The sequence below is a fragment of the Sitophilus oryzae genome, unplaced genomic scaffold (assembly GCF_002938485.1).
Source record: "Sitophilus oryzae breed Bouriz unplaced genomic scaffold, Soryzae_2.0 scaffold_1870_pilon_pilon, whole genome shotgun sequence".
Classification (NCBI taxonomy): domain Eukaryota; kingdom Metazoa; phylum Arthropoda; class Insecta; order Coleoptera; family Curculionidae; genus Sitophilus; species Sitophilus oryzae.
In genome coordinates this window covers 1,115,651-1,134,767 of record NW_022146580.1, presented here as the reverse complement: position 1 = coordinate 1,134,767, position 19,117 = coordinate 1,115,651, and the positions used below count along the sequence as shown (strand labels likewise).

General features: G+C 32.8%; 1 protein-coding gene across 1 annotated transcript; it reads right to left on the bottom strand.

Moving 5' to 3' along the window:
• Positions 1–1,366: 1,366 nt before the first annotated feature.
• LOC115883364 lies at positions 1,367–16,540 on the bottom strand. Its single transcript, XM_030901730.1, has 3 exons — positions 16,277–16,540; positions 2,233–2,380; positions 1,367–1,844 (listed from the first exon to the last, which is right to left on the bottom strand). The coding sequence occupies exons 1-3, from the start codon at positions 16,278–16,280 to the stop codon at positions 1,667–1,669; spliced, it is 330 nt and encodes a 109-aa protein (XP_030757590.1). The 5' UTR covers positions 16,281–16,540; the 3' UTR covers positions 1,367–1,666.
• Between the last annotated feature and the right edge of the window lie 2,577 nt (positions 16,541–19,117).

Below are 19,117 nucleotides of genomic sequence, written 5' to 3'. Positions count from 1 at the left end.
TCTAAGTTTATAACTATCACCGGAACTATTTTACTCACAGATTTAATAATACTATTGCTATTTTGACTAGAATAATTACTATAAACAATTACAACTTGTTTTATTGTCATAAGTTTCGTTATTTCTTCAAAATTATATGAGTTAGAACTGTTAAACAAAAAAATAATGAGGATTATTAAGATAAGTGACATTATTTTGAGTTATTACGATTTATACTAATGAATGTTATAAAAAAATAATTTAGTTAATGCACTAGAATGAATTTTATGGTAGACATTAATAACTATAAGTTGATTAATAAAAAAAATACTGTTTTATATCCTAAATAAATTTATATAGACCCAGATAATTTAAGAACAAAGACTAAATAAGATTGAATGTGTGCAGGATTTTATATTTATTTTATTTTTAAACATAATAAAAACGGCTTAGTGAGACTATAGAGTGTTGTAAGGGAAAAAATAATTAATTGATATGCTTTAGTGCAGGAAAATGTCAATTTTAATGTCTTTTTTACGTAGCGTGACTTAATATTGATAAAAAAATATGATTAATGAAATTAAAAGTTTATGAAACATGTTTCAATTCTGTGTCCTCGTAATCAATAATGCTAAGTTCTTATATTATTGATGATCGACAGTAACGAAAGACTTATATTATCAATTTTTTTGGTGTTTGTTAAAGGCATACAAAAATCAAAAATGATACTTTCAAATTGTAGAAGAGGTGTACAGAGGTGTTTATTGAGGAGGCAGTGATAAAAACCTTGTAACAATCCGAAGATTGTTCTTTCTTAAATCTTTCTTGATCGTTGATCCCCTTGGTGAGAGCGCCCTCCAAAGTAACGTAGCATCTGACGTGGCACATTGTAATGCACAGGCAATGATATAGCAAGAGCGTTGCAGTATAATGCCACAACGACAAATGACACGTTTCTGACAAACCGTTACTTCAGTGTGCGCTGACACACTTATTGACTTATTGTCGTTCGTTCAATTCAACGTAACATGCATCTTTTTTTTTGCATGCTACAACGACGAATGGTACGTTTCTAACAGCGCTACTTCAGTGTGCGTTGACACACTTATTATCGTTTGTTCAATTCGACGTAACTTGCTAGATGCATGTTACGTCAGATGCTACGTCACTTTGGTGGACGCTCTCACTTTAGATCATTGGAGAATTCCCATTCCAGGTTACGGTTTAATTCTTCCAGGTTCTTGAGTTCCGCTTTTAGTTTGTTTCCACTTGGGTATCAGAACATTCAGAACGGTTCTGCCCAGTTAGTGGAGTGTTCGCTCCTTTTCTAGCTAGATCGTCTCGCTTTTTCAGAGAACAGATACTTATTAACAGAAACAACAAAAAATAAAAAATATAAAACATATATTTACAGTTAACAATAAAAACATAGATCAATAAACTTTGTTCCTTGCTTTCGCTTGAAAATTAAGTAGATCATATTGAGATAGTGTTTCTTATACACTTAATACAGTTAAATCTCAGAGAAGTCTATATACTCAACACTCAACCGTCAGATTTTTTTACTTCTTTCCATGTAGCCATAATTTTCATAAACACAAATTCTTTGTTGGTATAGTGATGTGGTAATGGTATCTCTATGCTAAGTTATTTCTCCAAGAGTTAAATAATATGATATTGAGATGTTCTAAGGTATGTACGCGGTTGATGAGGAAGGTATTGGCTCTGTGTGCATATTTTCAACAATATGTTGCTCATCTTCACGTTGTGATGATTCTCCTATGGTTGGTAGACTTGGAATAATTCTCTTAACTTTTCTTTTCACTCTTTTTCTCATCTGTTTCAACTTTTCATCTTGAATTTTCCTAAAAAATAGTTATAATTTATAGAAGGTGTTTAAAATAATTAGAAAAAATAATTGCAAAAAAATATTTCTATATTTTTTATATACGAGGGCACAGATTATTATTTACGAGGGTCTGGTTCTATTTGAATATCTTTAACCTCAATTTCAAACATATGGTTTGGATTTTTTTTCAATTAGAGTCAATGACTAAAGATTACAAAATTATTAGTAAAAATTTTGTTTTAATGCATAATATTTAGAGAATGGAATGAATAGAAGTGATAAGAAACAATAAATATTGTTTTTGTGATTTCTAGTATTACTAATTGATAATACAAAGATAATTGGCGCAAATGAATCAACAAAAACGTTGTTAATTTCTAGAAAAAATTGCAAAATATACTTACTGTTGTCGGCAGTCGATGAAAATTGCCATTAGAAATATCAAAACTATAACTAAAACTGATAATATCACAAAAATCACGACTGTGGTCACCTGGTTGGTTTCATCTTGGATGATTTCTGTTATTGTGGGGTTAGTACTGGTGGATTCATCTGAAAATACAACAAAAAACAATTATTTTGATTTATTTTTTTTATTTTTATAGGGTTAGAGTTGTTAGTAGAATAGTCTAAAATACCAAAAAATATATCGTATGATCGAAAAAAATGTCATCAATTGTAACAGCCGTCTTTGACGCCGTTTTTTTTCGTATCTTATGATATATATTTCTACATAATTCTTAGACGTTTATTATGTACTAGCGTGTACCAGCGACTTCGTTCGCGTCGAATTAATCATTTGTAATGGTGATGATAAAGGAAAGCAAGAATTTCCATTAACATACAAACTGGATAAAATTTTCTCACATTTATGTCAGCATGAGAAAAAACAATATAGCGATATTATTATATAACTTGGTAATATTTGAGGGGTAGTTTCATCTCGTTGGAATTTGACTTTCAAAAAATCCGTTTGCCAAAAATAAACTTTTTACGTCAAGCAGTTTAAGCAGAATCTGTATGATTTTTTTAAAAATTTCAAACTGTGTAAAAAACCAAATAAATTATGCTTGTCCAAGCGTTTTCCCGAAAGACTAACCGTTTTTTAAATAACAAATATTGTAATATTTGGGGGGCGTTTTCACCCTCTTGGAATTTGAGATTCGAGAAACCTCTCCTTATCGAACCTCTACACCCCACAGTCAGCCGAAAATCAACTATAAACGTCAAGCAGTTTAAGCAGAATCGTGATTACTCAATGGTTATATTTTATGAAACACCCTGTATAAATTTATAAAAAATCTTAGAATATAAAAAATACCAAAATAAAATATACGTGTTTAAGAGTTTTTCCGAAAAACTCACCGGTTTTTAAATAAAAATATTTTGATATTTGAGGGATAGTTTCACCCCCTTAAAATTCGAGTTTCGAAAAATCCCTTCTTATCGAACCTCTACACCAGTAGTTCCCAAACTTATTTTTCTCGTGGGCCACTTTCAAAATTTTACTGGTTTCGGTGGACCCCCTGCTGCTACATTTCTACCACATTCTTAAAGTCGCCAAAAAATAAAATTGTGTCACTTGAGTTCTGTCCTATATTCCGATATGTAAAAAAAAACGAAAATGGTACATTTTATATCACTTTATTTATTAAAGAATAGAATTACAAGAAAAAATATATTAAGGTAATATAGGTTCAGGTCATAATTTTAATTAATGGGAAGGATGTATCTGATGGAGTGTCAGCAAACGATCAATGTTTGGCTTTTATTTTTGTGAGCAATAACCGCAAATCCCCGCTCTGTGATGTTTAATTTGCTCCTTTTTTTTGTTAAGAGGTTTGTAACGGCACTAAAACTCCTTTCGACAAGGTATGACGAGGGAAAAGCTATTAAAAATTTCCTTGCGATTTCCCACAGTCCAGGATATTTTTCGGGTATTTCTGCTTGCAGCCAAAATGTTGGGTAGCCTTTTCTAAATTTCACCTTCAGCTCCTCATTAGTGCTTAGCTCGAGCAGCTCCTCTTGTAATACAACATTGGCCACTTCCGTTTCATCAAATGGATTTATGATCCATGGTGGTATATCCATCGTCAGTATATCTTCAAACCTGGTTTTGAAGTCATCATGCAGAGCACTTAAATGTTGACTGTAGGTATGGATATCCTCATCAATACATTCTACCTGCGACAAGTTTGGAAATTGAGAGAATTCGCGCCGACTAATGTTTTGCTTCATAAATTTCAATTTCCCAAGAAAAGCCGAAATTATCCCCTTTGTTTTTATTAAATTCAGGCTGTCCCCTTGTAACTGCAAGTTAATATCATTAAATTTTTTAAACAAATCTGTCAAATACGCAATGTCTGCTTTGAATTTGATCAAGTTTTCTTTTAAATCTGGATCTCTACTTTCTAAGAACTCTAATATGGAATCGAAAACAGAGTAAAATCTCGTTAAGCATGCACCTTTCGACAACCAGCGTACTTCAGTATGTAAGAGCAGTCGTTGGAAGTCTTCATCATTTTCGTCGCACAATTGAGCAAATAAACGCGTATTCAATGCATTGCTTCTGATTTTGTTGACAGCTTTTATTACAAAATGAAGAGATTGGTTCAACCTGTCACTTAAATGTTTTGCCACAAGATGTTGTCGGTGGATTACGCAATGAATAGCTGTAAGTCCTGGTATAATTCTTTTGAGATGACTTATAAACCCACGATATCGCCCGACCATTGCAGGAGCTCCGTCTGTTGCCACTGAAATAATGTTTGTAAATGGGATCGATTTTTCCGTAAAAAAATTACTCAGGACATTAAATATTGATTCGCCTTTAGTGTCAGTCTCCAAAGTTCTGGCAAATAGCAATTCTTCGTGAATTTCTTCCTCAACAATAAATCGGACATATGCCAATAGTAATGCTTCATTACTGGGTAACGTTGACTCGTCCAGTTGTATAGAAAAATGAGTTTTTTGCAGATGATTGCACAAAAAGCTTTCGATATCAGAGCTCATTTCATCAATGCGTCTTTGTACAGTATTGTTACTTAATGGAATTCTTTTTAGTACGTCAAATGGAGATTTGTGCAAAACAGTTTTTAAAACCTCTTCAACAGCGGGTAAAATTAATTGTTCTCCGATAGTGTGCGGTTTTCCAGATTTTGCTATAAGTAATGAGATATTGTAAGATGCCCGCAAGCCATCATCGTTACTTTGAGATGTTGAAGCGAACATACTGTGCATGGTGGGTCTCTTTCCATATTTTTCTTTCAATGTTTGAAAATATTTTAAATCTTTACCTATTTTATCAGTATGACACCTTTTTAGATGATCTTCGAGCTTTGATGGTTTCATAGAGTCATTGCTCAAAACTTTGTTGCATAATAGGCACATGGGCAATTGTTTGTCTGCCTCTGATGGAACAAAACCATATTTCAAATAATCGATACTATATTGTCGACATTTTTTCTTTGCTGTAGCCATGTTTCGTGTCAGTTACCTTACCTGTAAAAAAAAGTTTTAGTAACCAAGATTTTTTTCTGAGATATATAGGTATCACACCGCAGCCTTTGTCAGCACGCGGAAATAGAATTACAGCTTGTAAAGGGACCAACTAATAAACCGCTGAGACAAATACAGACGTTTTCACAAAACGGTATCAATTTTAAAGCCATACATAATTTACCACTAATTTTTAATGAGTATAAATAAAATTGGTGTACTCAGTATCGAATACTGATCATATTTGTGTAGGAAAAAATAAAAGTCGAAATCCCAAAATTGTCCATAAAACGATAACTAACATTTTATTAAATCAATGAGTTCACGCGCTCCGTGTATTTGCGTATTTTTTGTCTGCGGCTTCATTGTTAAAACGTGACAAACTGGCATCAGAAGTCCAAGCCCTGCCCTTTTCCCGTCGCCCGCGCCACCGCTCGCTCTTTCCGAAGGAATAGTTTTGATAAAATAGTTGCTGAAACCAATTTAAAATGATTATGAAATTACTCTTTTATAAAATTAGTAGTTATTTGCAAGAAAAATTACAAAATTAATTGCTCTGCAATATTGCTTATTCGGCCTTTTAGAGGCAGTGTTTCTCTCGTGAAAAACAATTGAATAAAACGTGCTGTGTTTGTCTTCAAATCGAAAGAGGACAATTAAAATATCTGTAAGTTACTAAGTTACCTATCTATACAGGCCGTTGTGATCAACCGACTAGTACACGTAAACAAAATACTTAAGTACTATAACAAAAAAAGGTAGGTTACTTACTTTTCTCCGGCACTAGCAAACACAGATATAAATTTTTCTCACAACTTTTTTTCCAAATTCCGCCTTTTTTTTCGAAATTCCGAAACAAATGAATGCGTTTGCCTTTGGCATCAAGTATTTATAGTGGTGATCAAGTTCATGTCTGAACAAGCATTAAGCATTGTCGGGCGGATAGCGCTTTGCAAGTCTGTACACGAAATTGTACGTAATATCGAATACGCAAGTTTGGACAAGTAACAGTCGCTTGCCTTATTAAAATATTATCTGCTTAGATAGGTACTTAAAACAATGTAGGTAGGCCCTTATAAAAACTATGCTTACATTTTTGCTCTTTACTATCAAAAGCAGATAAATTTTCGTGGACCCCCATTAACATCTTATGGACCCCCATTTTTTGTTCACGCCTACGTAGACCCCCAGCAAGTCTCCCGTGGACCCCTGGGGGTCCACCTGGACCACTTTGGGAATCACTGCTCTACACCCTAAAGTCAATCTGTTTTCCAAAAATCAGCTTTTTACGTCAAGCGCTTTAAGCAGGATCGTGATTAATCAACGACCAGATTTTTCGAAACACCCTGTATACATTTTTAAAAAATCTTAAAATATGTAAAAAAAACAAAATAAAATATACGTGTTTAAGCGTTTTTTCGGAAACTTGACCGTTTTTTAAATAAAAAAATATTGTAATATTTCAAATTCAAATTCAAATTTCAAATTTCTTTATTAGACCCCCATTAAGTTTTACAGAATAATATTAGTATTAATAAATGTGTGTCTAAAGGGATCGCACCGCGATTAAAAACCCGATACAATGGCGCAAAGTGCCAGTTTCACCCTCTTGGAACTGGAATTTCCCTGGAATCAACCTGTATGCCAAAATTGAGCTTCTTACGTTGAGTGGTTTGAGCAGGATCGTGATTAATCAGTATGTCAGTCACTTAAGGATTTTATATATTAGTATAGATTCCTTTGTTATATTTCACATCCTTGTACTACATTTTTATCAGAGTCGTAAAACAAAAATTTCGAAAAAAAATACAATGAACCCTAAAGTTAACATTTAAATTAGACCTTGGATAGTGTAAATTGTTTGTCAAGAAGAGCATGTCTAGCTTAATCAAACAATGCATCATTATACAGGGTGTCATTGAAATGGTGTAAAAAAATTATAGTATGGGGGGTGATAGTACTCCTAAAAATAGTAAAAAAAGTTCCTATAAGTATAGTGCAAAAAATGCATATTAAGGGAGTTAGAGGCACTGAAAGGGTGTATTTAAAAACACCTTTAAAATTGTAGGCTTAAAAAACGAGATAAAATTTCGAAAAAAAATCCTCTGCCATAAATTTTTACCCTAAATCAAATGGCGATGCTGAAGAATTATTTGGATAAGCGGAAAGGGTAGTTTTTGCAAGGATAGGGTTTTTTTCGTGAATAACTTTTTTGAGGTTATTTTTTTGCAACGTGGGTTCATTTTTTGAAAACTACATACTTTTTCCTACGAAACAGATACTCTTGTTACACATGGATTTTTTACACCATTTCAATGACACCCTGTATATATTTTAACTTTAGGTACTTAATTTAAATGATTAGCTTATAAAAACATACGTCCTACGCCTATAATAATATATTTCAAAGTGTATTTATTTCCTTATTAAAAATCTTTATTTAGCATTTTCGGCTCCCCTACTATTAGATGTTGAACTTAAACAAACAGCAAGAAGCATACAATATACAATCTCTTTCTCTTTATCAGTGAAAGAATATCTTTCCTTCCTACATACCAAAAAAAAATATTCTTGACTTTTACCATGTAAAGTTATGGTGCTGTTTTTTTTGTTAAATCAAGAAACACCATGGATAATTCCTTATATAACAAAACCAGTTCCTTTAATACGTATAATTTCGTAATAAAAATGTTTAATGAAAAATGTATAAGAACTGGTATGGTATCCTTCAACCTGCGAGAGAAGCTGATGCACATAAAATTAACACTTAAATTAAAAGGCATGTCATTGAGTAAAGCAATAAAAACTGAGATATAGTAATCTCAGGAAATTAAATAAACCAAGACTAATGTTCTAAAATACAGAGTGTTATACATAACTGTGACTTTTTGACGTGTAATTTCTTCTAAAAATATTCGTGACTATAATACAGGGTGGTCAAAACTGTATTCCCGAAACTACGGCAGCATATTCTGCAGATAAAAATAATTAAAAAATTTCGTATAAATGTATGTCCTAAAATGCTTAGTTTCGGAGATACAGGGTGTAGAAGTTTTATTTTTATTTTGAATTTTTTCAAATAATTTCTGAAGCAACGCCAATATTTGGATGAAAATTGGTGTCCGGAAGTTTTTTGACATGGGGGGTTTTTGACATTTTTTGACATCACAAAAATATTTCGAATTTATGATTTCAATCTAATTATAACTATTTAGTCAACATGTTTAATTTATGTCAATAATGACAGATATTGATAATTTCGATTCCAAATATCTCGAGAAGAGACATTTTTTACGTAAAAAACGTCGTAAATTTTTTTTACTTAGTAGTTTTATACAGGTACGGACGAAAAGTTATTACTCTTCAAACTTTTTTATCTAAATATCAACTGTATATAGTTCAGAAATTATTTGGAAAAATCCGAAACAAAAATGAAACTTCTACACCCTGTATCTTCGAAACTAAGCATTTTAAGGTCAAGACATACATTTAGACGAACTTTTTTACTTATTTTTATCTGCAGAATAAGTTTCCGGAATACAGATAGAACCACCCTGTATATTACTTATTCCGTATTAAGATTTGCAATGTTATTTTTTATACGTGCCTCGATAAACAATTACATTGTTACTAAACTAACCCAAGGTTAAATCCTACCCATAAATTTTAATCCAGCATATTTACGAAAAGTGCGAATTCGTCTACGATTGTTCTGAGCTTTATTTCAAATATTTTGTTAAATTTTTGAGAAAAGATAACATTTTTCCGTCATCATTCATATTTTACTAACACAGAAACACTAATTTAGCGAGAATAAAGATAATTAAATATTCCGGGTATTGCATCGTCGAGCGGGACATAGGAAATCGCATGTAAATTTTAATGGGGTCAATTATTGGCTTCCCTAATTATTTTAGAGAATAATTCTATTTAGGTTTATTGAAGAGTACTAAAACCCACATTCAAAAGAATAACTTTAGATATTTTTGATTAGCTCGTTTACGAGTTATCGCCGATTTCTTTTTAAATATTTCTCCTTTCTTATGGCCCTGTATTTACTTATGAGCAGCAGTCAAGGTAAAAGATAACTGTCAGATGAAGTTGTCATTTCAGAAATTTATCTATTTAGTGCTTTATTATTATTATTAAAAACTCATACCTACATGGAAAATATTAGCCATGAATTACACTACCGAAGAAAAAGTATTGATGATTAAATGGTATTATCAAGGAAATAGTTATCAAAAGGTGTCGGACATGTTTGCTGCTCTGTATCCGAATAGACCGATGCCTGGAAAATCTACAATCGCAAGGACTATCCAGAGATTTGAGACCAAAGATACCCTAATAAATAACTGCAGATGTGAAGCAAGGCAGGAACAAAGAGAAGATACAAGAAATGATACCGACTTGGAAGTTTTATTGTGCGTGGAAGGGAACGATGGAAAGATCAGCACAAGGAAACTTGAGGATGAAATAGGAAATAGGAATAGATCACACTACAGCGTTTCGAATTTTAAAACGATATAAATACTATTCCTTCAAATATGAAAAGCACCAAGAGCTACGAGATGGGGACGAAATACGACGACAGGCGTTTTGTTTTGATATGATGGAAAGAGCAAACACGGATAGGGAATTTTTAAAAAACACTTGTTTCACTGACGAATGCACGTTTACCTTCAATAATGAACTCAATGTTCAAAATTATCGATATTGGAAGAAAGAAAACCAACACAGGTTTGTAATAGTAAAATAAGAAAATAGTAAATGTTTGGGCAGGGATATTCGGACACAATATTATCGGGCCATTATTTCTTAAGCGAAATTTAAATGCAGAATATTATTTGGAACTACTCGAAAATCATATTTTACCTGTTTTACATGATGCCGCTAGGGAAAATCAGGAAATTTGGTACCAAATGGACCCGGCCCCTGGCTGTTCGGGAATATTTAGACAATAGTTTTAACGGAAACGTTATTGGCCTAAATCATACAGTAAATTGGCCAGCAAGGTCTCCTGATATTTCGCCAACTGATTTCTTTCTCTGGGGCCATTTAAAAAACAGGATATACAAGGATAAAAAATACCCAAATCTAGACGAGTTAAAAAATGCTATTTCTGCCGAATGCAATAGAATTTCAGTTTACCAACTAGCGAATGTAAGAAGAGAATTTTATGATCGCCTGGGTTATTGTCTAGCAGTCGATGGAGGAATATTTGAATATCTTCTTAAATTCTAAAGTTCTAACAATTTAATAGTACCTAAATTAATAAGTTATTGAATATTGTAATAATACTTTAATTCATATTAATTTGTATTTATAAATACATCTTTAAGATTTCCGATGTAGGAATGAGTTTTCAATAAAAATAAAGCACTAAATAGGTAAATTTTTGAAATGACAACTTCATTTGAGAGTTATCTTTTACCTTGACTGGTGCTCATAAGTAAATACAGGGCCATAAGAAAGGAGAAATATTTAAAAAGAAATCGGAGATAACTCGTAAACGAGCTAATCAAAAATATCTAAAGTTATTCTTTTGAATGTGGGTTTTAGTAATCTTCAATAAACCTAAATAGAGTTATTCTCTAAAATAATTAGGGAAGCCAATAATTCACCCCATTAAAATTTACATATTACGGATTTCCTATGTCCCGTCCGACGATGCAACACCCGGTATACAAATATACAGGGTGGCCCAATGGTAGATTTTTGATTGTATGATAGGGGGGAAGTTGATCACCGCGAGCTTATAGATCTATTGTGTCCCTCTTACTCATCATACAGTCTCAGGACTTTGACAAAAGCCAGTATCTGAGACGGTTTTCCAAAGGTTCGTTCTCCAATATCAGTAGTACCAAAGCTTGTTGCATAAATGATTGTCGTATCGGCGCACTCAGTGATGAGGTGTTCATTAAAGAGAAAGCGTTCTGTTAAAAACCCCGTGACAATCCGAAGATTTATTTTTCCAGTATCAGCTCAAAGCGCAAAGTTTATATCACCCTGTATAACATTAAAAATACATCAATCATCTCTAGCACAAGAATAAAGGATAATTATGTCTTATTTTGTGTGTCTATAGTGGGTCAATGAGATATTTTTGGCCTAAATATTAAAAATTAGCAAATCGATGTTTAATTTTTCGCGTAATTGTTACTACAACCGGCAACAAAATACAGTTATATCAGAAATGATTGGATTTCTGTCTCCTGGTACCACTCACTTTCACGCTGCTAGTGGTATTTCCGCTGGTACTACACAGCGATATCTCGCGTTTTGCAAAATTACACGCTTCAACTGAATACAGAGAATACAATTAATTTTGTTATGTAAAAGTAATTTATTTATTCATCAAAATAATTAATGATTTTACTAATTGGAATATTGGAAATACTCTTCGTATTGCGTCGAGTACAGAAGATTCATAGTATCAAGGGAATTACAAGGGTTTTGTTGGAATATTTTGTCCCATTTTAACCCTTTATAGGTTGATGGTCCTTATCTATATGTTGGCCGAATTGGCGCGAAACCTTAACGTAAGCGGTTGAATATTCGACCAGTGAGCATTGGTAACACTGTATATTAGGGATTAATCACGATCCTGCTCAATCCACTCAACGTAAGAAGCTCAATTTTTGCTTACAGGTTGATTCTAGGGTGTAAAGGTTCGATAAGAAGGGATTTTTCGAAATTCCAGTTCCAAGGGGGTGGAAACCACCTCTCAAATATTACAACATTTTTTATTTAAAAAACGGCCAAGTTTCCGACAAAAACGCTTAAAGTCGTATATTTTATTTTGTTTTTTACATATTTTAAGATTTTTTAAAAATGTGTACAGGGTGGTTCGAAAAATCTGGTCATTGATTAATCACGATCCTGCTTAAAGCGCTTGACGTAAAAAGCTGATTTTTGGAAAACGGATTGACTTTAGGGTGTAGAGGTTCGATAAGAAGGGATTTTTCGAAACTCGAATTCTAAGGGGGTGAAACTATCCCTCAAATATTAAAATATTTTTTATTTAAATTTGCGTCTAGTAGTGGTGATGCGCTGAATGTATTCTAGTATTTTCGCTACCGGCGACTGATCGATAACAGATGATTTGTTTTTCTTTTGTGAATTTGAATAAAACAAGTGTAGCTTGAAATGGCGCGTAAGTAATTGCAATAAATACCATATAGTTTTATACTGTAATGCATAATTGACAATTTTTTATCTTGTTGCGTGTTACATCTTGTGTTTTGTGGTGGTTGCGTAAGGTAACCACTAGGAACATATAAAAAATATATATTTTTATTGTAATTACACTAATTACTGTATAGTTTCAAACAGGAATGTACGATTGGTGGTATTTTATTCTTGTGCTTTTTACTTGTGATATGGTGGTGGTTGCGTCAGGTAACCACTAGGAACATATAAAATCTATTTTTTCTGCAATTACAGAAAAAAGGGGAAATGGTCTTTTTTTTGATCTCGAAAGGATGGATGATGAACAAATAGATTGCCTACTGGCTGACATTCCTTCAGACGGAGAATCCTTGGCAGATGACTATTTATCAGGGGATGAAGATGAGGTTGGCCGGGAACTACCTTACGACCTTGAAAACATTGACGAAAACAACATGATTGATAATCAGGAAGATCTTAGCGCGGAAACCTTACCTGAACCTCAAGATATTGAAATTGAGAGCGATGATGACGAGCCACTCGCAAGAGTAGCTGAGCGAATAATAGCTTTATCAAAATTCTCAGGTGCAACTTGGTCCCAAAATAATTATTATCAGGATCCCCCCAATGTTTGATTTATCTGAGAGCGTAAATATAAGCGAGGCAAGTGAAATGCCTGTGGACATTTTTCTGTGCTTATTCCCGGAGGATTTGTTAGAGACAATTACATTCCATACAAATTTATACGCTACTCAAGAAAATACTAATAAAGGAAATATATCTTTTCAACCAACTACATGTGAAGAAATAAAACTATTTTGGGAGTGAACCTACTTATGGGTATAAAGAAGCTTCCTAGCTTGAAGGACTATTGGTCTTCACAAGTAGAAGTCAGAGATGCATACATTAGCAAAGTTATTTCTCGAGATAGATTTTATTGGTTGCTTAGTAATTTACATTTCACAGACAATACCCTACAGCCTAAAAAAGGGGAACCAAATTATGATAAACTCTATAAAGTGGGGCCGCTTCTCTCTACACTTTCTCAAACACACAAAAGAGTGCTACTCTCCGGGAGAATTTCAAGCAATTGATGAAAGTATGATCAAATATAAGGGCAGATCATGCATGAAGCAATACATGCCTGCAAAACCGACTAAGCGCGGATACAAAGTTTGGGTTCGTGCAGATGATTCGGGTTACATTTCTGAATTTCAAATATATACTGGAAAAATAGGAGATCAGCCTGAAAAGATTTAGGCGCAAGAGTTGTGAAGGATCTAACAAAAGATTTGAAAAAGAAAAATCATAGGGTGTTTTTTTGATAATTATTTTGTGGTGTTCCTCTCCTATGGGATTTGAAAGAAGGATAAAATATATGGCTGCGGAACTCTAAGAAAGGGAAAGAAATATTTACCAGATGACTTTTATAGATGACAGGGACTTGCTAGAAGCCAGTATGATTGGCGAATGACGAAAGACCAGTTGTTATGCGTAAAATGGAAAGATAAAAGCCTGTATATTTTTATCAAATCATCATGATCCTGAAGACGCCGTTACAACTAATCGAAGAAACAAAGATGGTACATTGGAAGAAGTAAATTGTCCAAAACTAGTTGTCGACTACAATAAACATATGGGCTCCGTTGATAAGGCTGACATGCTCAAAAAAATGTTACGCTATTGATCGGAAAAAGCAAAAAGTGGTACCATAGAATAATTTGGCACTTTGTTGACACTACAGTGGTAAACGCATATATTTTATTTCAAAAGATGCAGTGGTATTTCGCTTACCCTGAAGCAATTTAGAATCAATGTTGCCTCAGGACTGATCGGTAGTGGATACTTACCCAAGAAAAAGGGCGAAAGTCTGTGGAAGTCATAAATCATTACAAAAAACAGTTCCAATCGAAAAAAGAACTGACAAGGCAGCCCATATGCCTATGCATCGTACCTCTAGACGTTGTGCGGTATGCAGCACCAAGGAAGTAGCGCATAGAAGTATGTGGAGTTGTATTGTTTGTGATGTTGGGCTATGTCTAAATGATAAAAGAAATTGTTTTGCGATTTACCATAGCGGCGAAGCTAATTAGTTTTATTACTGTTACTTTTTGAACTTTATAATGTAAAATACGTATTTTGTCAATATATTTTTTTTTTTTTATCTCTAATTTGAGCTCATTCCTACTGGTCAACTGAGAGGACCACCATTTTTGAAAAAAATCTGCCAACCCTGGTTACTCTTTTACTCATTTTGCGATTAATTGTTTGCTTTTGGCTATAAAATCTTATTTTTAAACAAAATTTCCAAAAAACGGTAATTCCGGACTCAAAGGGTTAAAGCGCTTGACGTTAAAAGCTGATTTTGGAAAACGGATTGACTTTAGGGTGTAGAGGTTCGATAAGAAGGGATTTTCGAAACTCGAATTCTAAGGGGTGAAACTATCCCTCAAATATTAAAATATTTTTTATTTAAAAACCGGTGAGTTTTCGGAAAAAAAAACTCTTAAACACGTATATTTTATTTTGCTGTTTTACATATTTTAAGATTTTTTATAAATTTATACAGGGTGTTTCATAAAATATGACCATTGAGTAATCACGATTCTGCTTAAACTGCTTGGCGTTTAAAGCTGATTTTTGGCAAACGGATTGACTGTGGGGTGTAGAGGTTCGATAAGGAGGGGATTCTCGAATCTCAAATTCCAAGAGGGTGAAAACGTCCCTCAAATATTACAATATTTGTTATTTAAACAACGGTTAGTCTTTCGGGAAAACGCTTGGACATGCATATTTTATATTGTTTTTTTACATATTTTGAAATTTTTTAAAAAATCATACAGGGTGTTCCAAAAAGTTGGGTAATTGATTAACCACGATTCTGCTTAAACTGCTTGACGTAAAAAGCTTATTTTTGGCAAACGGATTTTTCGAAAGTCGAATTCTAACGAGATGAAACTTCCCCTCAAATATTACCAAGTTTTCTATATAATTTTTTTACACATTTCAAAATTTTTCGCAAATTTAGAGAGAGCGTTTAAACAAAAATATGTCCATTAGACGAACGCTGCAAAAACTCTGTGAGAAAATTTTATCCAGTTTGTATGATAATTGAAATTCTTGCTTTGCTTTATTATCACCATTACATAAATGATTAACTCGACGTGAACGAAGTCGCGGGTACACGCTAGTAGGTAATAATTAAATTTAATAATTAAAAATAATAATTAAAAATATAGAAACAAATGTATCTGTGATGTTCATTTCTTTTTATTTAGTGCGCCAAATTTACGGCTCGGATTATATTTTCTGAAATATATTTTCGATCATTTCTCATAGGGATGCGAGTTTCTCGAAAAACAAAATTTCATTTACTTGATATGGACATATTTTTTACATTGAATGATACATACGGTTTATACATTATATACATTATACATTAGATCATTACATATTATCTACTTGCTCTAACAGTCTCTGGTTAAAAAATCGATATCTGTGCTAGTTTATATATTTTTGAAGTCAATTCGATTAAACTAGAAAGTAATGAGTACTGCCCTATAAAGGGTTAAGACTCAGCCTGTACAGAGATAACCACAATTTGTTTATATTTAAACTTTTTCTCAATAAATAAGAACACAAAAATTTTTTCAATAATTATTTTAAAAAAATTTATGGGTGATTTAGTAAAATATTATTTATTTAGAATTAACCCCCTTATTTTAAAATAAAAAAAAATTCAACGTTAATCTAAAAAAAATAATAATAACTTTTACTTACTCATATTTAATGCTTTTTCATTCCAATCAGTTCAACAGAAAAAAAATGTAATCCAGTTTCACATTAGCAAGTTATCGATACACCAAATAGATCGTAAACAAATATATCAATTACCGATTACAGTACTCGGTGGAGTACTTACATGTGCGAGTACCTTGTACTAAAGGTGGTTCGTACGAGACTGACGCATTGACGGAAGATTTTCACCACGGGTACTACTATTGCCGCCTATTTTGTACTACACAAGATAAGAGGGAAACCTGTTAAGTAGTACCTCTCACTATTGGCACGCAGTAGCGTTACAGTAAAGTACCTAACTGTTTATAATATTAATATTGTTTTGAGTACTTGATATAAAATAAATATTGTCATGAAATAATAAAATATTATAAATTTGTCATGAAAGATATGCTTAACGTTTATGAGGTTCAAAAAACTCTTATAAAAATATCTTTATTTTCAAAAAGTGATTCCGTGAAAATAGCAGAACTCACGAGCCGCCACTGTATGTTACGTTCAAAAAAAATTAAATGTACAGGGTGTCCCACCAAGAATAGCTCTCGGCTGTATCTCGGAAAGTGTTAGCCGGGCGCAACTGCAACAAAAAATAAGAAAATGGAGTTTTTACACAATTTTGCCCAGATAAGGTGTACTATAAGTAGTATTTTCATAATCTTCAGTAAATTTTGAATATTTTTTGTTAGAACCATTTTCCCCTATCTACCAAAATAAAGTGGTGGGGGAAGGTTAGATCTGTTTTTATTTAAATTTTAATAACTCCGGACTGGATGATCGAAATCCAACAAACGAGGGCTCGTTTAAAAGAACGTTTCTTACTCTATATTATACTATATAAACAATAATAATAAGCCTTTGAACGTAGATGCTAGGAGGCGTTGTCTTACAATTTAACAAACATTGCGCGTTTTTTCAAAAAAAATTAAATGCGATAGTATATATGTAGTTTTAGATGATAGTAAAGCAATATACCAGAATACCATAATAAGACCATAATACCAGATGTATTAATATCTAATAATTAAGATATCAATGACAATTAATAAGAAACGACGCCTCAGTGAAGTCATGGTAGGCTTTGGAAAAAAGTTGGTTTTGACGTAATAGTATAAACGTGAAAGTGTTATTAGATCAACATTTTGATAGTCTTCGCAGCGTTTTTTTCTCTGTTGAAGAAATGCATTTTTAGAAAAGCAATCAAATGATAAAAAAGCTGCTGAGACTATCAAAATGTTGATATAATAATATTTTGATGTTTAAATTATCCGTTTAAAAGCAACTTTTTTCCAAAGCCTACCATGAATTCACTGAGGTGTCGTTTCTTGTCCACCGTCATTGGTATCTTAATTATTTGATATTAATACACCTAGTATTATGGTTTTCTGGTTCATTGTCGATATTTTGAATAAAATAATATTTCTTATATTATTTTTTTTATTAATTTCTCTTAGCCTCTTTAGTTATAAATATTTTTTTCCGCAAGCCCTACGGCTAATACTTTCCGAGATACAGTCGAGAGCTATTCTTATTGGGACACCCTGTACTTACCCCATGCAATTTAGCTTTGAAATAGACAAAATAAGAATCTACCTGGTAAAATGACCCTATAAATTTAACTACCCTATTCAATTTCTGTAGGTAGACGCTACTTATCTCTAGACTCTAGACATATTTTATGTATAAAGCTCCGTCTAGACATGAAGTTGTTCCTGTCAGTTTTGCGCGTCAGGCAAAATGAAAGACCGTCTAGGAGACTGACAAATCGCTGCCGACAGTGCTGACAAGCTGGTTTCCGTTGGATTAACGCTGCAGAGTTTACGAAAATTAAAGATTTTATTTTGTTTTTGATTTTCTTAAAGTGGCGAAATACCCATAGATGACTTTTTAGTCGACCATACCAATAGGCCAATAGACCAATAGGCCAATAGACCAATAGGTATGGTAGGCTATTAAGATCGGCAAAAAAAGTTTTTTTTATTTCACTGAAAATGAGTTATTTGGGTCCTAAATGACCTAAATACAAAATATTTTCATGGTGTTTGTCTGTCTGTCTGTCTGTCTGTCCGTCTGTCCATCTGTCCGTCTGTAACACGATAACTCAAAAACCGCTCAACCGATTTTAACCAAATTTGGCACAAAAATACTGTGGCACCCGAGAATCTGGCCATTAGTTTTTGATGGGGGTGGGGGTTGGTAAGGGGAATGGGAGGGGGTTAAAATTTTAAAAAAATCGTAACTCCAAAGTTACAGAAGCTAGCGAAACGCGGTTTGCAATTTAAGATTAGGAATAATATTTGCAACAAAATTTATAATAACATCAAAATCAGTTAAAGTCGCAGTTTTTGAGATTAAAAAAAACTGGAAAAATTCCTTTACTTTGAAACTAAAAGAACTGCCTACCAACTTTTTATTAACATATTTTAGTATGTTTAGCGTTATTTTTTTGATGTGAACTTAATGTAAGAAATAACTCAAAATCAATTATGTACTCTTATTCCACAAATATCCATAAGGTTTTTTTTCACAGTATAATAGTTACTAGACGGTACGTCTATGTAAAATGGGCGAGTCACAACAAAAGTATCAAATTCCTTAGTTAAAACTGTGATAAAAGTATATTATTAATATAAAAATAGTAATAATAATTCATTGCGTCAATCCCAATTTATTTCATATACTAGGTAACATACCAAATCTCGTTTTTTTTTCTTATAGGGGTGGGCCACTTTTGGAGACGCAGAGAGTTATAAATGGTAAAATTTTTAGATATACACCCTGTATATTTATTCTCCGTTGTTTAAATAAATGAAATATTCTACTTGA

What these genes read in the sequence shown, in the direction of transcription:
- LOC115883364 (XM_030901730.1), bottom strand. An exon ending in TTCATCGACTGCCGACAACA is followed by an intron (nt 1,845 to 2,232) that starts GTAAGTATATTT and finishes ACTATTTTTTAG; the next exon opens with GAAAATTCAAGATGAAAAGT.